The sequence below is a fragment of the Cupressus sempervirens genome, chromosome 11 (genome assembly GCF_028749045.1).
Source record: "Cupressus sempervirens isolate cs-2001-9-10 chromosome 11, ASM2874904v1, whole genome shotgun sequence".
Taxonomy (NCBI): Eukaryota; Viridiplantae; Streptophyta; class Pinopsida; order Cupressales; family Cupressaceae; genus Cupressus; species Cupressus sempervirens.
In genome coordinates this window covers 573,169,731-573,195,739 of record NC_143128.1, presented here as the reverse complement: position 1 = coordinate 573,195,739, position 26,009 = coordinate 573,169,731, and the positions used below count along the sequence as shown (strand labels likewise).

General features: G+C 33.3%; 1 protein-coding gene across 1 annotated transcript in view; it reads right to left on the bottom strand.

The window, feature by feature from the left end:
- The window catches only part of LOC149530934 (ras-related protein Rab11A-like), a 34,122-nt gene extending 9,017 nt beyond the window's left edge, over positions 1–25,105 (bottom strand). The window contains exon 1 of the mRNA XM_089811445.1: positions 24,186–25,105. Within this exon, the coding sequence (XP_089667571.1) occupies positions 24,186–24,412 (227 nt within the window). The 5' untranslated portion in view covers positions 24,413–25,105. The remainder of the gene's footprint in view (positions 1–24,185) is intronic.
- Positions 25,106–26,009: the final 904 nt, after the last annotated feature.

The following is a 26,009-nucleotide window of genomic DNA, read 5'->3' as shown; positions in this document are numbered from 1 at the left end:
CGTATGGTTTGATAGGCTAATTTTTTTAGAGACTCGTCAATATGACAAGTAAATTTATTATTAAACCATCAATATTTGTTATAGGTAACTTAATATTATATTTAATAATGTGATTTTATAATATGTATAATATATATTTATGATAAATATATATTATTTTATATTATAGATGTTTATATTTTTTTATTTATGTTTAGTTATGTTTCTATTTTGATAAATGCTTACTTATATTAATTTAGAATCTTGTTAAAATAAAATATAATAAATTAAAAAAATCTCTTGAAGTAACATAAATGAACTTAGAAATCTGTTTTTTCGAAATTTTTGTATATGGTACTAACTTATAATTATAGGTTACTGATACAAAATTTTAGATATATTACTAAATAATATTTTTATTTTCTAATTTATAGAATATTTAAATTTAAAATGATCGAAAAAATTGACAATCAATTTTTATTATGAATATGCACGGCGACTGTCAAATTCCACGCCTGATTTATTGTATCTAAAACGTCGTCATTTTAAATCATTTCATAAAAGGAAGCATTACTCTTGTCGGCCATACGTAAGGAAAATTCCAACATTCTTCTAACAAAGGAAACAGACTGCACTTGTGTCCTGTCAACTTTATAGCAATAATCTCGGTAAGTCTCCACTATTCACATAATAAACATAATTTAAAAACACCACTATAAATTTCGTAGAGCAAACCCTTCCAAGTCCCGAATTACCCAGGGGCCAGTACCCAGCAAAAGCTAAATAATCCCGCTTCGAGGAAAAGCTGACAGTTTGTCACGGGAAAAGCATAAGCATGTACGGAAATGCAAAAAGAATTTGGGAGCAAGGATGGCTGAACACTTAAAAGGCCAACTGTTTTGCATATATTGCAAGTGAGCGTTGACCTCAGCTATGCAACTTCTGAATATTACAATAGAAGGTGATTTTCGTAATACATGATTAAGGAGGATCTTTTGTGCACCTTAGTTCTGAAAATATTATCTCACTTCTGTTTATTCTATAATATTTATGTAATACATTTTATATTTATAATTAAGGTTCTAGGGCTAGGGCTACATTTTTAAACAGTCTTATTTTAGGGTGAAGATCTAATAGATGAGCAATTTATCTTTGCCCTTATCAAATTTATGAAAATTTAAAATCACTTTCAATTTTTTCCAACTTACTTGCAAGTCTCCTATTTATAACTAAGATTCCCATGATATGTCACATCAACATACTTTTTTTCCAAGTCCAAACAACCCCAAAAAAGGTGATGTATGAAATGGATACCCACACATCATAGCTAATGTGAGTTGGGCCATGACATCACATGGTTGGTTGCTTGTTAGAACTAAGGTGTATTTCATTCAATTATGGGTAGTCATCACAAATATAGCAAGCAACTTCAAAGTCACCACTATTGATGCAATATTGCTTTAAAACTTAATCATTAAATCAAGTGTAGGCATCAAATCAACATATATGGGTATTAGTATTACAACAAATGTTTAAAAGAATCTCTTGCTATACTAAGTTTTGTTTCTCCAAATAGGGAAGAGAAAAGGAAAGTGATTGGATCCAAGTTAATGACAAACAAAAGAAGACTAAAAACTAGATGTGGGATTAGAAAATAAAGTTGGGATGCCTTCCAATAAAGCTCCGGGAATTAAAGAAGCAACAAGACATGTCACAAGTGGAAAATTAAAAACCCTTGAGAATTTTTTAGGGTTAAAAAAAAAATGAAATCATTGGTCAATTCATGAATATGTTGTCTCGAGTAATTTTTTGTTTTTTAATGAAACTTCTTTCTTGAAGTCTAAGAGGGCTCAATACACCTCCTAAAATAACATGTGTTGTGTTGCTTGATTGAAAAATAGATTTGGCATCTGTTTTATTCACAAATCTGATATGACAATTTTTTTTGAGAAAATTATAAAAAGTATTTGCACTACTACCCATTTTTTGGTTTATGATGTTGATCACGCCTTTGGGTTTTGGTTGTTGTCCATAATTCCATGAAGTGTTGTGGGCCTCTAATGTTTAGAAATAGAAGTAGTATCATAGTTCAAATGGAAGAAATTATCTTGACAAATGAATGGAACTTGATTGATGTGTGTCCCTGACACTAGAAAGTGGAGCTATTTTGTGACAAGATCAAGTAGATATCATTAAAAATCACAATATGCATGATAGATGGAAATTTAAATTGCCCACTTTTTCCATCAGAGAAGTTGGTAGGTTAGGAGGACTATTCTAATAGCATGATTGATTTAGCCAATTTCTTATCTATTATTGAGTTAATACATATTGAGTTACAAAGTGTCAAGTTTACTTGGAGTAATAGGAGAAAAGGTGATCATCTGATTCAAGTCAAACTTGAAATTTTTTGTATAACAATTGGAATATCCTTCCAACATTGTCTCTTAATGCTCTTCCTAGATCTGGCTCTAATCACAATGCTATTCTCCTTACTAGACATAATAAGATGAGATGGGACCTTTCCCATTCAGATTTAAAAATATGTGGTCATAACATCCAAAGTTTATATATTTGAGTGATGAATGGTAGAATACTCCTTACAATGGTACCCTAATGTTTGTTGTCTCCTAAACACTAAAAGAAATAGTAAAAGATACGGTGAAAGGTTGCAATAAAATTTCCTTTGCAAATATCTTCTAAAAGAAAAAGTCTTTTCATCCTAAGCTTAAGGAAGTCTAGGATCAGATGGGGCTAGGACAAGTAGATGTGGATATTTGCACTAAGAAAAGAGAGTTGAGTTCCCAATGTTTAAATCTCTAAAAAAGAAAAAGTCTTTTGGATGCAAAGGTCTAGGATTTAATGGCTTAAGGAAGTAGAAAATAACACTAAATTATTCCACCAATCTAGAACTATGAAGCAAAAAACAAGATACAGGATCATGAAACTAATAATAGATTATGGTGATGTTCTTACTAAAGAGGAGGATATAGCAGCTAAGGTCGTTTCCTCCTTGTCCTACCCAAAACAACATATTGACTTTGATAGAGCCAAGATATATAAGGTCTTACACATGATCCCCAACTTAATTTCTTACAATATTTTGAAAGAGATGCTTAACTCGTTACCATGAAGGAGAAGCCTCGTGTCCCAACAACTTCCCTCTAGCCTTCTTTCAAGACCAATGAGATATTGTAGAAGAATATATCTTAAATATGACCAAAGCTTTGTATCTAGCAAACTTCTTTAAAAGATTAATGCAATATTCATTGCTTTGATTCCAAGAAACACAAATGCTTCACCCATGCATGAATTTCGCCTTATTCGTTTCTATAATACCATGCACAAAATTTTGTCCAAGTTTGTGGTCTTCATACCTAAAGTGGTATTAAATAAGTTATTTTCTTATTATCAAAAGATAATTGTTCAAGGAAGCCAAATAATGGATGTTGTGTTTATTACTTATGAGTTGATTCACTTTATGCAAAATACAATAATAAGTCAAGTACGATTCTTAAACTTGATATTTCCAAGCCCTATTTAAAGACAGATTTTTGAAGATCTTGGAGGCTTTTTTTACTACCCCTTCTTGATTTGTCCTAGTGAATGACTCTCCTATGGATACTTTTCCTATTGTAGAGGCCTAAGACAAGGTGATCCCTTGTCACTTTACCTATTCATTCTTACAGCTGTCACCTTGGGAAGAATAACTCAAAAACTGTGTGATCTATGTATTATCAAACGGGTTAAGGTCGCTTTCTCTTTACCTATTGAAATTCATCAATAAGTTGTGGATGACACCATTTTCTTTGGGGCGACTTTGATTATTAAAGTTAAATATTGGAACAATGTGCTTAATGACTATGTTGTTGCTTCAGATTAGTTCATAAACTACATCAAAAGAAAGACCTTTTTAATGTTGAAGTTAGATTGGCTCAAACAGTTAAGAATACTATAGGTTGTCAATAGATAATATTTGGACTTCCTATCTTGGTCTCCCTTTAATCTTTAAAGCTCTCAACAATACCTTTTGGAATTGAATAATTAAAAGGTTTCATAAAAGTCTTGCTAGTTGGAAGGGGAAAATGCTTAGTCAAGCAAGTAAGGTTCAGATCCTAAAAGCTTCTCTAAAAACCATTCTTGTTTACTCTATTTCCATATTCAAAATTCTTTCCCATGTTTGTTGATCAAATCGAAAAACTTCAAAGGAAATTTATTTGGACTAGAGAGGAGGAGAAGGAAAACCTTTCTCTAGCTAGTTGGAATAATGTCTGTTTACCCAAAAACAAAGGTGGTATGTTGATCCTATAACAAGACATATTGTCAATTAGTGAAAAAGCACTTAAGCTATCCAGGAAGGTCGATTAACACTGCAACTGAGCTTTCCATCAGAGAATAGATTTGAGTGTAGCTTGAGCAGATGAAGGATATACTATGGTAACTGAGCTCACAATATAAATCGAGTTATCCGAGTTGTTAGTGGAAACCAAGTTCCCAATGTGAACCGAGTTCATAGTGTTAGCCAAGTTGTCTATTTGAATTGAACTAACTAGTTCAATTCAGATTGCTCTTGTATCACCCAAGTGTCGCAGAGTTATCCAAACATCTAATAAACAATGTCACCCGAGCTCACTGTATTGCTTGAGCATTAACTGAAGATCAAGTGTATAGTATTGCCTAAGCATTAGTATTTGGGCCGACCTAAGGTATAATTTGATTATTATGATGATAACTTTTATGTGAGCCGACTTGACATGTAGTTATTGATTGAAGGGTATATAAGGAAGACATATTAGTTTGTCTAAGATATAAGTTGCATAATATGAGACATATATGAAGACAAGAAGCGAATATGGAGCAAATTAAGTAAGCAAGATACAAGGCAGTATAAAGGGCAAAGCAGAGGCTCATCCATCATAGTCGGGTGATCATAGTATTCAAAGGATCTATTTCAACAAATCAAGTTGCAAAGCAAAGATCATCTTGTTGATTCATCCTAACAGGTGCATCAGTCAAATCCTCTAACCAAGTGGACCTAACAGTTCTTTGTTGAATCTCTTAATAGAGTACATACTTCATTGTATTGTAAAATCCTTACACAAGGTCGACCTAATAGTCCTTCATACTCCTAACAAAGTAGATCACCAGAAGTGATCAATTGTAATCCTAATAGGCCAACTTTGTTACTGCATAAGTGAAGCATTGTGGGTGTCATCCCCACCCCAGTTTTACCTTCTCCTTGGAGGGTTTCTAGGTTACTAAATCTTGTGTCAAAGTGTTCATGGTGTTGATTTCTTTGTTAGTTTATGTTCATGCTTGAAATTAGAGTAGATAATCTAAGAAGTAAGGCATAAGTAATCTAAGTGAAAAAGTTGAATTGGTTATTGATTCACCCCCCCTCCCAGTCACTTGCTTGTCATTACATTTCCAACAATTGGTATCAGAGTGTAGTTCTCCTATTAGAGGCTTAACAACTTGAGAGTAAAGATCAGAGGAGACATAAGTGTACAAGTTAGAGAAAGCTATTGACAACGAAAAATTGAACCTACACATGGCTATGGAGCAAGTCAAGAAACTCAAGGAGCAACTCACTCACTCTCTGAAAAGAAGAAAGGAATTGGCTATACAGATGAATGACAATCTCTGCATAAAAGAAATAATAGAAGATCCCCAGTTTTACCTTCTCCTTGGAGGGCTTCTGGGTTACCAAATCTTGTGTTAAAGTATTAATGGTGTTGATTTATTTGTTACTTTATGTTCATGCTTAGAGTAGACAATCTAAGAAGTAAGGCATAAGTAATCTAAGTGAAAAAGTTTAATTGGTTCCTAATTAACTCCCCCCCCCCCCCCCCCCCCGCCCTAAGTCACTTACTTTTCATTACATTTCCAACAATTGGTATCAGAGCCTAGCTCTCCTATAAGAGGCTTAACAACTTGAGAGTAACGATCAATGGGAATGGAAGTGTACAAGTTAGAGAAAGTTATTGACAATGCAAAATTGGACCTACACATGGCTATGGAACAAGTCAAGAAACTCAAGGAGCAACTCACCACTCTGTGAAAAAAAGAAAGGAATTGGCACTATACAGATGAATGACAATCTCTACATAGAAGAAAGAATAGAAGATCTTCACAAAGAAAGAAGTTCAGAAGAACCAGATGCAACCATAGAAGATCTACTAGTGAGAAATGTCAATCTACAAGAAGTAAGAAAATTGAAAAGAGAACAAGAAAGTCACTCTGTCAGGCTATGTGAAGTCATGGAACAAAAGGACAAAGCAATATATGACAAATAAGTGGCAAATGAAGACAGAAGACTACTTGCTACAAGATTAGAAGAAAAGACCAATGAAGTTCGAAAACTATCTCAACATCAAGCAGACGTGATAGATTAGCTAGATGATGCCAATCAAGGACTCACCAATCTAAGAGCAAAATATGAGAGACTCCAAAATGAACTAAGGGCTGAAAATGAACTAAATGAAAGAAGATTGAGATCACAAGAAAGTGTGAATCAACTGTATGAACAAACCTTGAATATACCCAAAGACACTACTGGCTTAGGGTATACTAATCGAGGAGAATCATCACAGCATGGAGCACAAAAGAACAAAAGGCCCACATGCAACAATTGTGGAAAAATGGGTCATACATCAAATGTTTGTTGGAGCAATGTTATGCAACCCAAGTTCAAAGGTCACTGTTACAATTGCAACAAGTATGGTCACAAGGCAAATAAATGCAGAACCAAATCAAAGTTTGAAGGGAATTGCTTTACATGTAACAAATAGGTCACAAATCTTCAGAGTGTAGGTCAAACATTCAACACAATGGAACCAGACAAAGAGCATTTATTGGTTGGGACTACAATACATGGGGAAGATATCATCATTATGGAGAATATGGACACATTGGAGTAAATTGTGTAGAAACTCACTTTAGAAAAAGAAATGCCAATATGAGATGCTATGTATGCAAAAAAATAGGTCACTTGGCAAGAAATTGTATGAATAGAGATACATCAAATAATGGTGAAGAAAACAAAAGAAAGTCAAAGATTGAAGAAATTAGAACTCGGAGGAATTAGAAATGGGTAAGGAAATTAGAGGATAGCACAAGGCAAAACAATGAAGCTATTATCATCAAATCAAATGAGTTGGGTGAAGCATCCACATCCAACTAGGTAGTCAAGGAGATGTTTGGAACTGAGAAGTCAAGAGGATCTTAGACCAGTTCCAGATGTGCAAAAAGAACATTCAAATCAACATAGTAAGATGCACAAGGTCAAGTAAAGGAGTTATGCTTTAACCAAGTTACAACTTAGTTGTAACTGAGCTGCTTATTATCTCTGAACAAAGACAAGTTAGAATTCAGTTCTAATTGAGTTGTCTCACCTACCACTGTACGATGCATTTAAGAGGCCCTAAATTTTTGAAATTTTTGACAAAAGGCAAAATTGAGGATTTATTTCTTTACCTTGCATCTAGATTTCAGAGTGATTTCGAGCCACCCAGTGATTAAAGAGCGAAGTTGCAGAAAAAAAATTCAGTTGTTGCGAATTCATCTTTCATCAAGCAGTATGGCATCCAACTCTAGCGCGAAGGCAAAGAAGGGTTCATAGATGTTGGTGAAGAATGCAGTCTATGAGGCACCCAAATTCAAACTCCATCCTACAATGGTTGAGCAAAAAGATCCAATGGGAGTGCACTCAGCTATACCTCCAAAGATATTGTTGATTAATGATATTAGGTCATTTTATCATCAAATTATTTAGGAATTAGGTTCTTTTGAGATGAACGAAGCTTATAATGCACTATGTGAGAATGGAGTACTGAAGCCAAAACATAGACATTTGGAAATCAAGGGTTTAACACATGCTATGTATATGTCGCGCAATTTTCACATGAAGTGGATCAAATAAATTCTGAGTAGGGTACACAACGTCTTTCTAGTTAGAGCAACCTATAAAGATCACTAAGAAGATGGTTCACCGAGTTACAGGCTACCCTATGTTGGACAGACCCAAAACAACTAAAACCCTAGCTTGTGGTGAACTAGCCAAGAAGACCCTAGTAGAATGGGATGATAGAGGAATGAAGTTGAACAATGTCACTGACATGGAGATCAAATTTTGGATTCATGTCATAACACACAAGATCTACAGCTCAAGCATGTCAAACAGTGTTCCCTGTGAAGTAGTTGACTTGGCTTACAAAGTGGTGAAGAACAATCTATCCTTCAACCTTGCCGAGTTGCAGTTGAGCCAATTAGGTAAAAACATGGAGAGCATTCGGGCATCAAAGAAGAATGTGTGTAAGTTTGGATCTCTCCTTGTTTGTTTATTTTTCTATGTTCAAAAGTTCTTTACATCTAAGGATAGTGTGGTATGGAGTAAGGATAGACCAATAATCTATTAGATTAATGATTTTATAGAAGAGTTAAGAGAAGCTTTTGATGGTATCATGGATGCATACTCTCCGAATTTCAAGGAGAAGATGCAGAACATGTATCAAATACCTCAACAATTGATTGAGCAATATACTCAAGGTATTTGTTTCTTAGTTGATTGTGATAATACTCACATTCAAGCAGTCATTCCTAGGATTGCATGGGTAAACCCCTTACGACATGAGGTAAATATAGATTATACAAGGGACTCTTCTAAATGAGCTTGTTGATCCTTAGGCAACATATTTTGGTACTTATGATGAAGCCAAGACTAGGATATCTCTAGAGATATTCCTCATGTCCTCAAAAGAGGGAAGAAGAGGATGGAAACCTTGAAGAAGAAATTGAAAAGAAAGAAGACCCTTTCATGCTCATTGAGGGAAAAGGTGAAGATGAGGAAGAAGAAGAAGAACAGGAATAACAGGAAGAGGAAGAAAAGGAACAAGAACCTCCAAAGAAGAAAGGGAAAGTGATCATAAGAGCACCCAAGAAGGCACCTACCCCTATGATCACAAATACAAGAAAGTCCAAAAGGAAACTGAAACTTTAGAATGATGATGATGATGAAGATAACACTCCTATCACCCAACTAAATAAGCCCCCACTAACCTTTGAGCAACAAATGAAGAGTTTAAGAGAAGAAAGTGGTATGGTAGGATTCAAATACATCAAGTATGAATCCAAAGGCAAAGACAAACAATAGCAGATAGAGGATGCTTTAGTAGAAAAGATGACCAAATGGAGATATGACCCTAATGAGGTAAAAGGTCAAGCCCCTAATGTCCTATTAAAGGAATTACATAAAGATGTTGTAAAAATAGAAAGGGACGTCAAAGAGCAAACTTTGAAAAGCATCATGCCTAACTTATCAAATGAAGAAATAAAGGAGGCCATGAAAAATCATGAGAACGGGCAGACTCCTAGGTTCAAGGCATTTCAAATTTTGACAAATAATATTGAATATGTTGTATAGCCCACAAAAAAGTTGTGGAAAACTATTTTTGAGGAAGAAGGTAAAATAAAGAATGATGAAGAGCAAGAGGTACAAACTATATAAGAGTTTGATACAGAGATGATGGTAGCTTCAGTGATTGCCTCTCTACCTTCTACATTGAGCCAAGCCATCATTCCATCAAGTACAAAATATAAGGAGAAGAAGAAACATAGTCTTCCATCCACCCAAGTAGGAACCGAGTTGTGGACTCTGTCTACCTCTGGGACAGCTTTAATTAAGCAGAAACCAAAGGATGAAGACAAGGTTGACAAAGGAGGAAAAGAAGAAACTAAGAATCAATCGAGTGAAGAAGGGAAGAAGGATGAGGAAAATGTTAAAGCAATCATAGTTTCTCCTAGTGCAAAGGGAAAGGGAAAGGAAAAGATCTTTGATGAGATTGACCTTGATACTAAGATTGTGATTCCAAATTGGGATCAATCCAATCTCTCTACTGATTAGATGGAGATCTTGAGTGATCTATGGAGAAAGATAGCACAATAGAGTAAATTGAAGGCAGAAAGAGGAAGAGGAAAGGTTCTTGAAGACATCAAGGACATATACGTTATGCAAATAGAGGTAAATAATAAAGCCCCCATAATTGAGCAATTAGTTGATATTGTACATAAATTCAGTAAGGACATAGATGGCCAGGAAAAACTTCTACAAAGGGCAAAAAGGAAATTTGAAAATAAAGTTTTGGAGAATGTAACAAAGAAAATTGCTATTGATCACGCGAAGCTGTCCACTCTTATTAGAACTCTAGAAGGAGTTGTAAATAATGTTGTCTCCTTATTTACAAAATTATGTGATACTTCAAATTTCACTAAGGAAATAAAAGACAAGCTGACCAAGATTGATGAAGACTTGAAGACCAGTGCCAGCTAGTCAGCACTTGACCCAAGTTCTAACTCAAGTCATTTTGTAAAGGTTAGAATTTTGATAGATTTACAGGCAGAATTGTTGAAGGAGGAAGCCAGAATAAGGGCAATAATATCAGATATTCAAAGTATGATACTTCCTCACATGGATGTAATGCAGAGACATATTGCACATGCAAAGACATTATTACATGACACCAACTTCTCAGTTGTAGATCTCATGATAGAGCTATCAGCTGAAATCTAGATTGAACTGCACACTTGAAGGTAATATAGGAAAATTGGGATAGAACTATGTCTTTAATTTTGAAAGTCCATAATGATTTCCTCACACATTTTGGTATTACCTTGTAAATCTGTGTTTTGGCATTTGTAACAAAAACAAGGGGGAAATTATACATGCAAACAAGGGGGGAAATACAATATGTAATCAAAGGGGAAATATGTATGAAAGAGAAATGTATAGAGAAAATATATATGATCAGATGTATAGGCAAACAAAAACAATTTTGAAAAATCCACATTCAAATAAGTTATAACACCAGTTGCAACACCAAGTACATGCATGTTAGTTTGTGGTGACTGATCAGAGAAGTATTGTACATACTCCATAATTCCTCCGCAGGGTTCAACATTTTATGGCTGACATGTTGTAACTAATTTTAACCCTAAAGCGACAAAAATACTTGTATAAAAAGGGCTTAGGGTTAGGGCTTTTCATAGGGTGTGATGCGATAATTGCTTCTTGTGGCAGTATTGAGTTGTAAACGATTACAGATTGCAATCAAGTTGTAATCACTGGATAGTAATAATATTGGACTCACTATTTGGTGGACGTAGCCCAGAGATTGGGTGAACCACGTCAAATCTTGGTGTCTTGTGTTATCTTCTGTGATTTACTAATTTTTGATATTGGTTATTTTTCCATGTAATTGTTATTTCTGTCTGTGGTTATACTAACAATGTAAAGGGGGAGTTTGATAGAAATTCTTTTTGATCAATTTTTTTTTTATTGCTAACAGAACTACTCAAGGTAAGTGTTTTGTCACTAAGGCCAAAGGGGTAGATTGTTGATCCTATGACAAGACATATTGTCAATTAGTGACAAACCACTTAAGCTATCTAGGAAGGTTGGTTAATACTACAACTGAGCTTTCCATCAGAGAAAAAAATTTAGTGTAGTCTGAGCAGATGAAGGATATACTATGTTAACCGTGCTCACAATATAAACCAAGTTATCCAAGCTGTCTATGGAAACCAAGTTCCCAGTGTGAACTGAGTTCACAGTGTTAGCCAAATTCTTTGTTTGAATCGAGCTAACTAGTTCAAGTCAGACTACTCATGTATCACTTGAGTATCACAGAGTTATCCGAGCATCCAATAAACTGTGTCACCCGAGCTCACTGTATTTCCTAAGCATCAACATAAGATCAAGTGCACAATATTGCCTGGCCATCTATTTGGGCTGACCTAAGGGATGATTTGATTATTATGAAGATAACTTTTATGTGAGTTGAATTGGCATGTAGTTATTGATTGAAGGGTATATAAGGAAGACAAATTAGTTTGTCTAAGATATAAGTTGTATAATAGGAGACATATATGAAGATAGGGAGCAAATATGGAGCAGATTAAGTAAGAAGGCTATAAGGCAGTATAAAGGGCAGAGCAGTGACTCATCCATCACAGTCAGATGATCATATTATTCAAAGGGTCTATTTCAACAAATCAAATTACAAAGAAGAGACCATCTTGACGATTCATCCTAATAGGTGCATCAGTCAAATCTTCCAATCAGGTGGACCTAACAGTCCTTTGTTGAATCTCTTAAAAGAGTACATACTTCATTGTATTGTAAAATCCTTTCACAAGGTGGACCTAACAGTCCTTCAGACTCCTAATAGAGTAGATCACCAGAAGTGATCAATTGTAAGTCCTAATAGGCCAACTTTATTATTGCAGTAGTGAAGCATTGTGGGCATCATCTGCACCCTAGTTTACCTTCTCCTCGGAGGGTTTTTGGGTTACCAAATTTTGTGTCAAAGTGTTAATGGTATTGACTTCTTTATTACTTTATGTTTGTGCTTGAAATTAGAGTAGACAATCTAAGAAGTAAGATAGAAGTAATCTAAGTGAAAAAGTTTAATTGGTTCTTGATTCCCCTCTCGCCCCCTCTTCGTCACTTGCTTGTCATTACATTTCCAACATGGTCATGGTATAAGAAGGCTTAAAATCTTTGATAAGTCCCTCCTATCTAAAATTGATGCCAATTCTTCAAGGGTCTAAGGACCAAGTGGTCATTTTAAGTGCCAAATATCTAAATGGGTTTAGCCCTTAAGCCTCCATATACAATGAGGTTATGCCAAATAGCTTTATCACTTGGAATAATTTACTGAAATGTAAGGAGTTGTTAAAGAGAGGAGTGGATAAAATTGTTGCTAATGAGAATAACACAATTTTTTGGAATGATGTTTGGAGTGGGTGGAGTGTTTCTCTTCATTATGTAATATAGAAGGCCTTAACAACTATTGCATTAGGGTGTTTGGTGAGAGAGTCTAAAACTATATTGTTTGGAATAGAGGAATTCCTTCTTGGATTGATATCAAAGATAAGCTTTCTTCAAATAGATAGGCAAGTAGTAGTTGGGATAAAAAGATCAAAGATATCACTAGTAAATTGGGGACAACTCTTTGCATGATCAAGGTAGGCATGATAAATGGGCATGTTGATCTAATCCCTTGAGAGATTATTTTGTTAGATCAACCTACCTTTTATTGGATTTGGCTCCTCACCGACCTCTTTAATTTGTTTAGAATGAGGCTTGGGTTCCTAAACTCATTTCCAAAATCAATTATTCATGGTGGATTGTTGCTCATAATAAAAGCTTGATTATGGATAATCTTAACCAAAAAGACTTCCAATTTATCAATAGGCGCTCTCTATGTTATCAAAATAGTGAGAGTATAGACCACTTATTCTTTCACTACCCCTTTGCATTGGAGGTTTGGTCTTTGGTAAAATACTTGACTCTAGTGGATTGGGTCTTTCCCTCCCTATCTCAATTGATCGATTCTTGAAGATTCCACCCTTTCAAACATGTTGTAATAAAAGAACTTTGGAGACAAATTCCTCCTATGGTCACTTGGGGTATATGAAAGGAGTGTAATGATAGAGTTTTAAGAGAGATTTCACAGTCAAGCAAAGTGGTAGTTATGACCATTACACATTATACAATAGAGAATATAAACGTTGATTCCTTTGGGACCTTTAAAACTATGCCAAACCTACAAGAAATGACGCTCAAATGAATCAAGGGCCTTACAAAGACATGACTAATATCAACTAGTGAAGGAAATTAAGCAAAATGAATACGCAGTGGAGATCTCAATAATTTGAGATGGATAAAGTTATAATTTTGATAATTTCTCTAAGGGTAACCCACACCAAGATGGTGATGGAGCTATACTCAAGGATCATGAGGGAAGGCTTATTTAATGCACAATTATTCATCAAGGCACTAATTCTAATAGTTTTCTTGAAGCTAACGCTACTTGGAAGGACATAAAGATAGCTAAGGAGTTGAGTTTTAACAAGGTGGTTGTTGAGGGAGACACAAAATTGATAATTGATGTCTTGAAAGAAGAAGTCATATGTCCTCTGGAGATTAGGTCTCTTATGAGTGAGTGCCTGAGAAATCTTAAGGGATTTAGCAATTTAAATCTAGCATATCTATTTAGAAGGGAACCTGGTAGTCAGCTTCATTGCTACTGAGGGCCTTAACATTCAAGCTTGAAGTTGTTGGAAGAAAGATTTTGTCCCATCAAATATAAACAAAAGTATTTCAAAAAAAGTTAGGTCAACATTAAGTCACTCCAATGTGTACATTTAGCAAGATGGTAATGATGATGTAGACTATCAATCAACAACATAAGTGGATAATGAGTCGGATCCTTAAGATTATATGGTTTAAGTGGATGAATAGTGTCATTAATGGTTTAATCGAGCATCACAATTATTAAAAAGATGGCATTTACACTTTTATTTATGTTGATTGACTACTATCCTCATCCCAAATGTATTACACATTGGTGATCCTTATAGGGGGGCTCCCTTTGGCCATTAATAATTATTTTCACATGCAAGACACCTATGTGAAATATGAAATCAAGAGTGGTGATTAGCAAATTGACATTCAATTATATACTTGCCAAACCTTCACAATACAAAGATATTTACTTTCCCTAGAAATGTAATTATTGCCTTGAAGAATGAAGCAACAATGTTTTTCTTCTTGCATAAGCCCTTTTTAGCATTTGAGGTTGTTATTTACAGTCTACCTATGGTCACTTTCACATAAAGTTTATGGTAGGGGCAATAGTATCTATCGTAAGAGAAGAATGATTACAATGATAGGGGGTCTTGTAAACCCTCTTAGTCAGTTAGGCTAGGGGTGTGTTTAAGACTTGGATATGTGTCTTCCGCTGGAATGGTTCACAATTTAGAGACTAGAAAGCCACTATTTGTTGATTTTAGATATTTATGTTTGATGTTCATGGTGAACATTGCAAAGTTGTTCATGGATTCTAAGGCAAGGATGTTATTGTTGTTGATGTGGTATTTCAAAATTCTTGTTATTATTTCTTAATTGTCTCGTATACTTGCTGTGAATCACTTTGAGCTATGTAATCAAATTCAAAAAAATTCTTCAAGCATGTTGGTGTGCTCTTAGCTGATTTGGTGCGATAGTTTGTTGTACTAGACTGTGAGCATGATTAATGGATCATGGCATGCTGGAAATAAATTGTTTACGTCCTAAGCTATGTCTTAGTCCACATATTTTGGATCACATTGTTAATTGTAATTCATCTTTGCAATTAAGGACATGTTTGTAATCTACATAAAGATTAAATCATTCTTGAGATAAAGTGTGATGAGAGTGTGTGATTTCAAGGAAGGAAAGTGTACAAGCATGATTGTATCAAAGTGGAATATGTTGTTGAGATAGAGATTTGATGTACTTCATTAGAACTGTATTGTCATATCAGAGATGTTATCAATTAGTTCATAATTCAATGGATTGTTGTCCACAGTGGAATGTAGTCCATCTTAGTGTTGTTTCCCTTGTTGTAATCTCAAGGTCATTTCCCTCAGTTTGTTGCCCTTTTGCATCTTTGAGCAATGTGCTTCAATGAATGTGCATTCCCCTTCTTCTTTTGATAGGGTACTCATGCGAGTACATTATCTTGTGGGTTTGATTCCCACTATGGGTTTTTCCCTAACATGATTTTCACGCAATAAAAAATGATGTTACGTGTTATGTTGTTATTATCTTTTGTGCGTCAATATTTATCTTTCAATTGTAAGCTCATCTTATGTTGGTGAATTGTTTGAAGCATCAAGTTTTATCCCACAATTGATTCATCCCGCCCTCCCCACCCCCCTTAGTTTGTGAGTGCTTCCTTGTTGTTCCTAACATAAACTAATGATATTGTAGTGACCCTTGATGTTGATGAAGGGAATCAAGACATGCAGATTTTAGAAGATGGCACTGCCCATGAGGACCCTTTAGTGGGAACTATTGAGAGGCTCAACCAATTAGAAAAAGGTTAAATGATAAAAGACTCACAATCGAGAAAGCCTTCTCTTCTGTCATCCATATTAAAAACAATATCATGAACAAGGTTAGGATGGGCATTACAAATGACAAGTCAAAGATCAGGAAACAACTAAAGAAGGCAAGTAGTAATACTAGAGCAATGTCTGGTGATCTGCAAGAAAGGGAAGTTCGACACTGGAACAACTACATTTCGGGAGTTGGAAAGATATTGTAGCCTAATCAAGGTTCTTTATAACTCAAAATATTAATCCATGTTTACTTGGTTGTGTCTTGTTAGTAGCTCCTTGAGGGAGTTTTTTAATCTATTTTAGGACTTTTGTTGACTATTAGTATAGTTTTAAATGTTAATATTTCGAAGTGATAAGAATAGTGCTAGTAGATGGTAGTTCAATAAACATTTCATTTTATCTCTATGGTCAATTAGATAATATGGTTTGGTAATCCTTTTTTGATGATTTTGTTAGTATTAGTATTGGTGGCCCTCATTGAGATTTTCTATTTGGAGTTGATATTTCCTATGTTTTCTCATGTTCTGTAAGTGGTTAGGGTTAATTTCCTTGCCTATCCAATAAGAATCAAATATAAATATTATATTAACAACCAATATCATAGTCATTGGAAGTATCAAGTCCTTTCCCCAAGCATGTTTTAGTTGAGGTATCCAAAAAGGTTGAAAAAACATTGAGACCAATACATGTGCACTATGTTTTGTTTTACTATTGTGTTGATGCGAAATCACATGTTTTGTTTCATTTTAGATCTAAGGTACACATTTCATTCAATTACAAATGGTCATCATCAACACTAAAGACGTTAAAGTCACACCTATTGGTTTAACATTTAGCCTTGGATTTCCATCACAATGTTTTGCCTTCTTGCACGCCCTTTTCCACTTTCCTTGATCTTGGAAAGTTTCTCTTCTTGGGATAATCAAGTGCTCATATGGTATCCAATTATTGTCACATCACCATTCTCAAACAAATTTGGAAGTTTAGATCTTTGGCTACTTTATCACACTCCTTTTCTTTTCACCAAATCAAAACTCAAACCATTTGTCACAACCTTCTAACTCAAATGACATTCATAATCAGCTATTTAGAAGATATTGATATCAAGGTACATGGCATCTATCTAGCCATCATAATCTAAAATCTTACCAAGGAGGAACTTGTTTCTTTAAACTCTCATTGGTAAGATTTCGATGTTAATGGTTGGATAGATGTTGGCATCAAGGTATAGGCATAAATTATTCTATCCTAGCTCGAGAAGAAGGTTCTATTCTCAAATGGAAATTTGAAATTGACTGGGCAACCAAACATGTCTAATTCTAATGGAGATACTAAAGGCTAAGATTGTGACGGAAAGACACATAAAAAAGGGGGTATTTAGTGGACTTGCATAAATTTTCTTTTCGTTTAGCAACTTTGCAAGTACTTTAAACACTCCTTTCATGTTCTATTATACAATTGTTCCATTTCAAACAACTCTTCTACCATATGTTGCATCTTCATTGTTGTCCCATGGATATTTTTATTCTACTTGTGATGATAGAGCCATGATTATGTCTAATTTTAGTTCATAAATTGTAATGATGTCTTCGACATCAATGTTTAAATTTTGTCCTCTTTTTGATTTTGTAACACTATTATTATAGCTATTTTGTTGATGTTACTACTATAAAGTTCTATGTATTTTGATTCTTATTCCAATAAAAAAAAAACTATTGGTATAATTTTGTTAGAAATGTTAGGCATTAAATCAACAAGTAATTTTAAAAGTATTTCAAATATTGAACTAGTCAGTCCTTTCCCCTAGTAAGATTCAAGGAATTCGCTTTAGTTCCTATTGCATGGCTTGAAAGATGTATGTTTGAGTAGTAGCACACTTATTCAACCCAATTAATTATGAGGAGTGGTGGGTCATTTACAAATATAGAGTTTAGGTTTATTAAGTGGAGTATCAAGATATATTGATATCCTTTTTAGCAAAGTAATCTCTAAAACATTATCTCGATCTTATCCAAGGGTTCGCATCTTGCTAGATGGCCTATCAAGTGAAATATCATCACCCTCACCGGTTTCTCTCAAACAATTAAACTACAACTCTCTGGTGTACCTAAAAGTTTTTAAAGAAATATCAGCTATGATACTGAAAGCAAAATAAATGTTCTCTAATTAGAATTAATTACTACATATTACCCTGGGAAATGATTGTTGTGAATGAAGTTAGTTAAGCTTAGGCATTATTTAAAATGACATGATAGAAGCTTTAAAATCTGCCAATTAATTTAGTATTTTTTTCTAGTGGATCAACTTTCATAATGCAATTGATCAAGGTAGTGTACTTAGGCCTTTAAATAGCATAAATCATCTTGATTTTCTCATTGTTATCTTCTAATATTGTTTCTTTGTTGTACATTAAAGCATAAAAGAACTTGCCTAAAGACAAGACACAGTCCTTAGCTTGTTCAATGACAATCAAGTCCTTGTTATAAAATAAAATTTAAATTACATCCTAATGTCATCATGTAAATGCAAATATGATATAACTAAGGCACTAATAGAGAAATGATATGCATAAATTGTGATATAACTAAGGCAAGGAAAACAAACTTGTATAGAAATTATGATATTGCTATTAGGATTTAATTGTGTAATTTATCAACCAAACTTATTGACCCATGTTTCACCTTTGTGAGCATCACCTTGATCCAATGAGTGCTAAGTGTTCCATTTATTCTCATGAGAGATGGATTTCTGTGTGAATCATTACTCATGGAACATGGGTCAATGAGCTTGACTCAAAAATTACACAGTTAAATCCTGATAGCAATATCACAATTTGACTTACTATGAAAATATCTCCTACTTATCAATTGTGTAGAAATGACAAATGATAGATAAGAATCAATTCAAGCACAAAAAAAATTCAAATTATGTGTATCAATTAAACATTGACAATTGCACAGACTAACTTAATACAAAATCTCAAAGTTAAAACATGTACAATTTTATCCCTTATATCTCAAATGATTCATTTATAACTTTGATATTTAAATTGGAAAAAAAATTCATTGAGAACAAAATATTGAGGTATGTTATTTTGCCAAGGGCATGCAAGGCACAATCCCAACCTCATCTTTTATACAATATCTATGAAATTTGAATCTTACTCATTAATGTAATCAAGATGAATAAAATGTCCCTCACTAGTTATACTAATTAAACATTTTTCTTTTATACATAAAAACAATAAGATTATCAAATAAGTTATATTAAAATATAAAATATGTCTTTCAACAAATAATTAAATTTTTAAAATAAGATTATTTAATTAATTTATCAATGGGTCTTTGGTGTATTGGTGAAGTTGAAATGTTCTTAAGGCTCTAACATCAAAAAATGAATAAGGTCAAAATCACGCCCTCGCCCCTTAGATGACCTCCATAAAAAATATATAATTAATTTAACAATACTGCTTCTACTTTTCAATTTTTATAAGTAAACTTCAATTCAATAGTAAAATTATGTAATGTATTAATTGGGTCGAGCTCTTGCCCTTAGTTGAAAAATTGGAGCTATGCAAGGAAATGGGTATTCGTAAATTAGAAATTGAAGGAGATTTAACCATCACCATTAATGCATTAAGACCTCAGTCAACTCCTAATTAGAGATTTAATTCCAAAGATCTTCTCGTATGTAAATCCTTTAATAATTTAACTATTAACCACATTTATAGGGAGGGTAATAAGAGAGCAGATGAATTAGCAAAAATAGGGGTTAATAAAGAAACAACTAGTAACGTCTTAGAGATATCCATTGGCTTTTATTAGGCACTAAGACTTTAATTATTTTCCACAAACCTTTAATATTGGATAATTCTAAAACTTTTAGTCATGTTTAACTTTGGAAATACTCCTCATAGTTTTAATTATGAATTCATATAATAAATTTTACTTTTGTAATGAAAAGGCCAATGCCGTATTAGGGATAAAAAATAAAAATAAAAATAACGTAATGCATTATCTACATTTCAAAACTTCCATACATTTTTATTGGTACCTATTTTACTATTTAAGTAAAAGCGGACATAAGAAAACTTAGTAAAATTAGATATATTGTCTCTACAAAAGAAAGGAAAGTTAAGGTCATTTTATAGTCTATTATACCAGTCATTCTTTTTTTGGGTCTACACATCAAAAAAAATTAAGTAATATAGATACTCCTTGTGAAAGGTCCCTACTTCTCTCAAAAAGATACTGCCCATAATTTTTTTTTAAATATTGTATTTTTAACATTAAATAATTTAACTATAATCAATGATAAGATACGAAACTACTCATCAAAATCACATGTTGTTTTTTTGACTTAAAAAGGGAAAAACAATATACATAAAAGAATCAATTAAATTATTACAAAAGGAAACCTAAAGTTTTGTATAGTCATTATTTGACTATTTTATTATTTTATTTTATTTTTAATTTTTTTTTTGTATTAAACATAGCTGAATTACAAAAAAAAAAAAAGAATAACAGTCCAAGAGTTTATGTGACATGAGTTTTGTTTGCAACTAAGAATGATAAGCATGATAAAGATATTTTAAAGAAATAGATTAAACTTTGATGGTATCGTGTGAATATTGAGATTTGTTTAAATATTTAATATCTTCTTTGACTAGTTGTATAACCTCCACAATCTCACTAATCCCACTCGTCTAAGATAACCTCTCTATGTGACTTGAATTTTTTTTTGCAACTAGAAGTGATAAGTATGATAAAGATATTTTAAAAATTAAAAATAAACTTTGATGATATCGTGTAAATATTAAGATTTTTATAAATATAAAATATCTTCTATAACTAGTTGTATAACCTCCCCAATCTCCCCAGTCCCACTCACCGAAGATAACCTCTCTCTACGGAGCATCTATTGCTTTTTATGAGATCAGGACATTGGACCATGTAAAAATGGTGGAGGGGTTGTCAGTCACATGTCCACCGACACAAATTATGGTACCTCGAACCTCCCTCTCTGGAACACGAAACTTAGGTATGCTGTTCACTGCTTTTGGGTCCACCCAAAGTACCATTTAATAATAATAATATTTGCGGGAAGATCATTCCATGCTGCCTACGGAAATTGATGAATACAAAAACAGCTTTATTTTAATAATGCCAAAAGTTTTATTGTGCATACTGAACCACCGTATGAATTGTGGACCACAATGACAATCTAGTTTTGTTCTGGCAAAAGCATTCAAACCTCAGAGCCTTCCATAATTATACTTTGGAAGGCCCAAGATACTTCTGTTACAACATTATGAATATGCAAGCCATCATTGGTGCCCTCTGCTACAGCCCAAAAAGTCTAAATCTTCAAATTATTGAAGACATGCAAGTTTAACTGATTGTAGCTTGTTAGACATAGGGCATTTGGAACAAGTTCTGTAACGGGGAAAAGGGTATTCAGCGTTTATCATTTTGTATAATGTATTTATAATATATCAAGAGTATTGATATCTTAATATATTTAAAGTGTTGTGTAGTCATTTCTGTGTAAAAGTCCCTATTAGATATTTATGTTAAATGAAAAAAAGGCTTTAAAGTTTAAAAGAACAAGATTAGATTCTTTTTATGTTAGAAAAATTATTATTCCAGAGTTTTACATTTTATATAAAGTAAAATAAGAAATATGTTTTTATCTTTGTTTATTCTAATAATAAATCATGATATGATTGTAATTATTATGATAAAAAATATTTTACCATCAAAATTAAGATATTTTATTATAATATGAGGATTTCAAAAATTTCATAATATAAAATATAGATATATCTTTTTTCATGTTCTATATCAAATAATTGAATATATATATATATATATATATATATATATATATATATATATATATATATATATATATAATAAGATTATTTTCATAAAATTTTCAAATAGATTAAATTAAGATAAGATGTTTTGTTTTATTTTATATAGAGACATAATAATGTGAATTTTTATATTAATATCTTTCATACTTATTATCTTTTATCAAAATCAAATATATAATAAAAAATAATTATTATTATTTAACTATAAATTAATTTAACAATAAAATTTTATAATTTATAATAATTTATCTTAATATTAGTATATTAAATCAACCACTCAAATAATTCATAATAAACTACCTTATAAAACACATTATATACATTAATATATCTTCATAGATAAAATGAAATAAATAAATATATTCAATAATATTTTAATTAACAAGAATTTAAAAAAATTAAAGATCAGAAGTCAAATGGATCGATCTATAAAATTAGCTTTGCCACCGAGCAAGCCAAATTTTATTTTTTTCACTTCACAATTGGAAGGATGCTAATAAGGACTGGTTTCTTTTCACATAACATCTCAAAAGAAATTGACACTAGACTAGATTGACCATAATACCCTTTTTTTATATAACCAAACAACACTCCCTATGGTGATTCAAAATTGTAGATAACATTTCAAAATAAGACTAAAAGATATCAGTCACGTTAAACATCAATAGTAAACAAACGAGAAAAATCTTACATTACAATATACTTATATAATTAAACTCATTTTATTGATGAGCTTAAGGGGCTTTCTAATGAATGGTTTATAAGCACAACATTTGTTGAAAGTTTTGCAAATGAGGTTGCAAGCAGAATGGGTTTAACCATAGAGGTAGTTAAGGGTGTGGTCCCATGAGGGGGGCTTAAGCTCTATTTTTTAGCAAGCGGGTGGTCTCATGAGCAAAATATAATCAGAATCTTTTCCTAAAAAGTAGAAGCCCCTAAATTCTAGGAAGCCAATGAAAAAGGGGTGGGGCTGGAAATAGCCCCACCAGCTTAGGAATGTTTTTTCACTTGTCAATAATCTAAATTTTAGTTTTTTAATTAAAATGTTGTTTTAGAGAGAATTTAAATTTTCAACTTATTCTTAATGCATACCTTCCTTAAATTTTGGGGGACTGCTAGCTTTAAAATATTCCCTAAAAAGTAGCGAGCGGCTTCCCCTCTATTTTATAGGAAGCCCCCTTCCGTGGGACCCCAACCTAAGGCTGGGTCCCATGGGCACCCGCTTGCTTAAAAATATTTTAAATGGGAGCGGTCTCATGGGCATGACATTTAAATTTGCTTAAAAAAATTAGCTCCTAAATTGAAGGAAATATTAAAAATATAAATTGTTGTTTTTAGAGTTTTTGGTAGGATGATTTCAATTTGGAGGGAAAATGAAGGGTAGGTTCTTACCAAGTGGCAGAATTCTTCCCTAAACAGTAGGGGCTATTTCCAGCCCTCCCGCCCTCTTTTGCATCCACTCAACTAAAAAGTAAGGGCTCCTAGTTAATAGGAAAAGATTCGAGATTAAGCTTTAGCCCCCCCAAAATATTATCATGGGACCTCCAACTCCTTAAATATAAAACCCAAGCGCCCCCCCATGGGACCCAGGGTAAGCCTGCTCAAGCATCACCTAGATCCAATGAGTCCTAAGTGGTTCCATTTATTCTCACGAGAGATGGGTTAATGAGTTTGACTCAAAAACTACACAGTTAAATCCTAGTAGCAATATCATCATTTTATTATTATCTTTATATAAGCAATTATACAATCTTTCAACATTATTTTTGGATGTTATCTGTATATAAGCATATAATCAGATTAATACAAATACTATTCCAAATTTCCAATATTCTTTAGGAGTCTACATATTTATTAATTACACAAAATTTCACAATTAAATTTTATTTTGAGTTTCAATTGTTTAAGGTTAAATATGCAGCTAGAATTGGGGCGGTTTTTATCCAATGAGCTGGTAAGGGTAGGTACTAGTATTCTGTCTACTTGGCAGCCGTAGGTCTTAAGTTCGAGCCACTGTAGCAACTGTGAGACGATTAATCTACTAGTTTAAAGCCGTGACCATAACCTGTATAGCTTAATAGCGAATTTGGAGTGAATTCTTTTTTTTAAATATTTAACCTGTCAAAAGTTTTCTACTACCAGACAACAGAGGAAGGAAAAGAAAAACACGCTTTCCAAAAACATTTGGAAGTGCGGTTACACAAACGAGATCGCCAATTTTACATCAACAATCTGCTTTCATGTTCAAATTTGCAAAATACTCCTCCAAACCCTTAAAAACAACTCTAAGCCTATGAAAATTTCAAAATCTTCACACAAATCAACAGCTTAAGAAAGCAGAAAAATCATACAAAACCTGATAATTTAGAAGAAAATGACTAACCTCTCTTGGCCGGCGGTGTCCCATATCTGTGCTTTAATGGTTTTATCTTCAATAACAAGCGTCCTCGTCTGAAACTCAACTCCAATTGTCGACTTGGAATCCAAGCTGAACTCATTTCTCGCAAATCTCGACAAAATTTGCGACTTTCCAACTGCAGAATCTCCAATCACGACGACCTTGAACACATAATCAATTTTATGACTATAATCTCCATATGCACTCGCCATCTTTGAAAACACAAACCACAGAAAACCCCCAGAAGTACTCTCCACCAGCAAAACCTCCAAAATTATCCGCCAAAAGATAAATAAACCTCAGAACATTTCAAATTTTTGGCAATCTCAACAATACAGCTAAATTATTCGCCAGAAACACGATCAGCAGCCAAAATTACTAAAGATTTATATATCCATCACAAAACATGCCCGAAAGCACACATTTAACATTTCTGCAAATTCTCAAAGCTCTATGCAGAAATGGAAGTATCTTACGAAAACGTCACAAATACCGCCAAATTTAGAGTCTGTTCCACCAAAAAGAAAGCTCACCGATTTTCACGGGAAAAGCATCGATATGTACGGATTTTTCCAGAAAATTCAGCATAAAAGATTCAATTGCTCAACCCTAAAATTGTACATCTGTTCTCCAAAAAGCGAATTTAAGCGGTACAGCAGGGCCTCACCACTCCAACCACTACCAAAAATATTGTGCAACAGTAAAGAGCGATTTTATTTAACTCCAATTAACATGCAGTAAACGAAACAGAATTTTTTTATTTGCGGAGAATCAGAAACAAGTTCTGCGAAGAATCAGGTAAGCATCCCATCCGCTGATTATATAGCCTATCAAACAATCTTCAGCTGAACCATAAATTAAACTTTAATTACTCACTAACTACATGAAACGGATTTTCATGATAGCTATTTTTTATGCTGCATAGACAAGAGGGAAAAATATAATATAATAATAATAATGGAGCCCACGCTGTTTATTAAACCACTGAGTGGTGGTAGATATCATTCTTTCTTAAAATTTGCATTAGCATTATACAGTATGAGTGTTATGTGGGGTGTGAGTGTGATTCACGGACATCCAAAAACGTTAGGGCTTATCATAATGTCTGTTGTTTTTGAGAGAGAAAAAATTCTTCCCAAGTGGACCTCACCATGTGAAGTGGTTATAGACTCCAGCAAATTTCTTGTTCAACCATAATGTCAATGATTTTCTAAATGATAAAGGTACTGACTCTTAATCCTTGCTATATGCTTCCATCAATGCATAGTTGTAACCCACCTCATGACAAATATCTATAAAGAGTATTTCAAATAAAAATGTCTTGGAATAAATGTATTTGAGATATTATATTGTGGTAGGAAAGAGAGAAATTCTTATATTTGATAGTAAAAGATAAGGTGAAGGATTGCTTATATAAACATATACATATATAATGTATTAATAGCTGACACTATTTTTCATTGTTTTTGAATTATAAAGCAGTCAAAACAAGGGGGTCAGCCCTTACAACAGACAAATTAGCATACAACCAGTAGATTACCACCAAACAGAATTACCCCTACTACTACTAATCCAAGCAAAAACAGCACCAGAAGGATCATTAAAAAAGTTTTACCAAGCAACTTACTACTATTGCCTCAAACAGTACTACTTAAACTATAAAAGTTTACAAACAAAGGCTGAACTGCCTTAAACCACACTAAGTTCACTAACCAGTAAACCATAAAACATGAGAAACCAAGGGGAGCAGGCCCTCATTGGGCTTCTTCTCATCCTATCCTTTAAGGAGGATGTTGGCCCAGTCCTCAG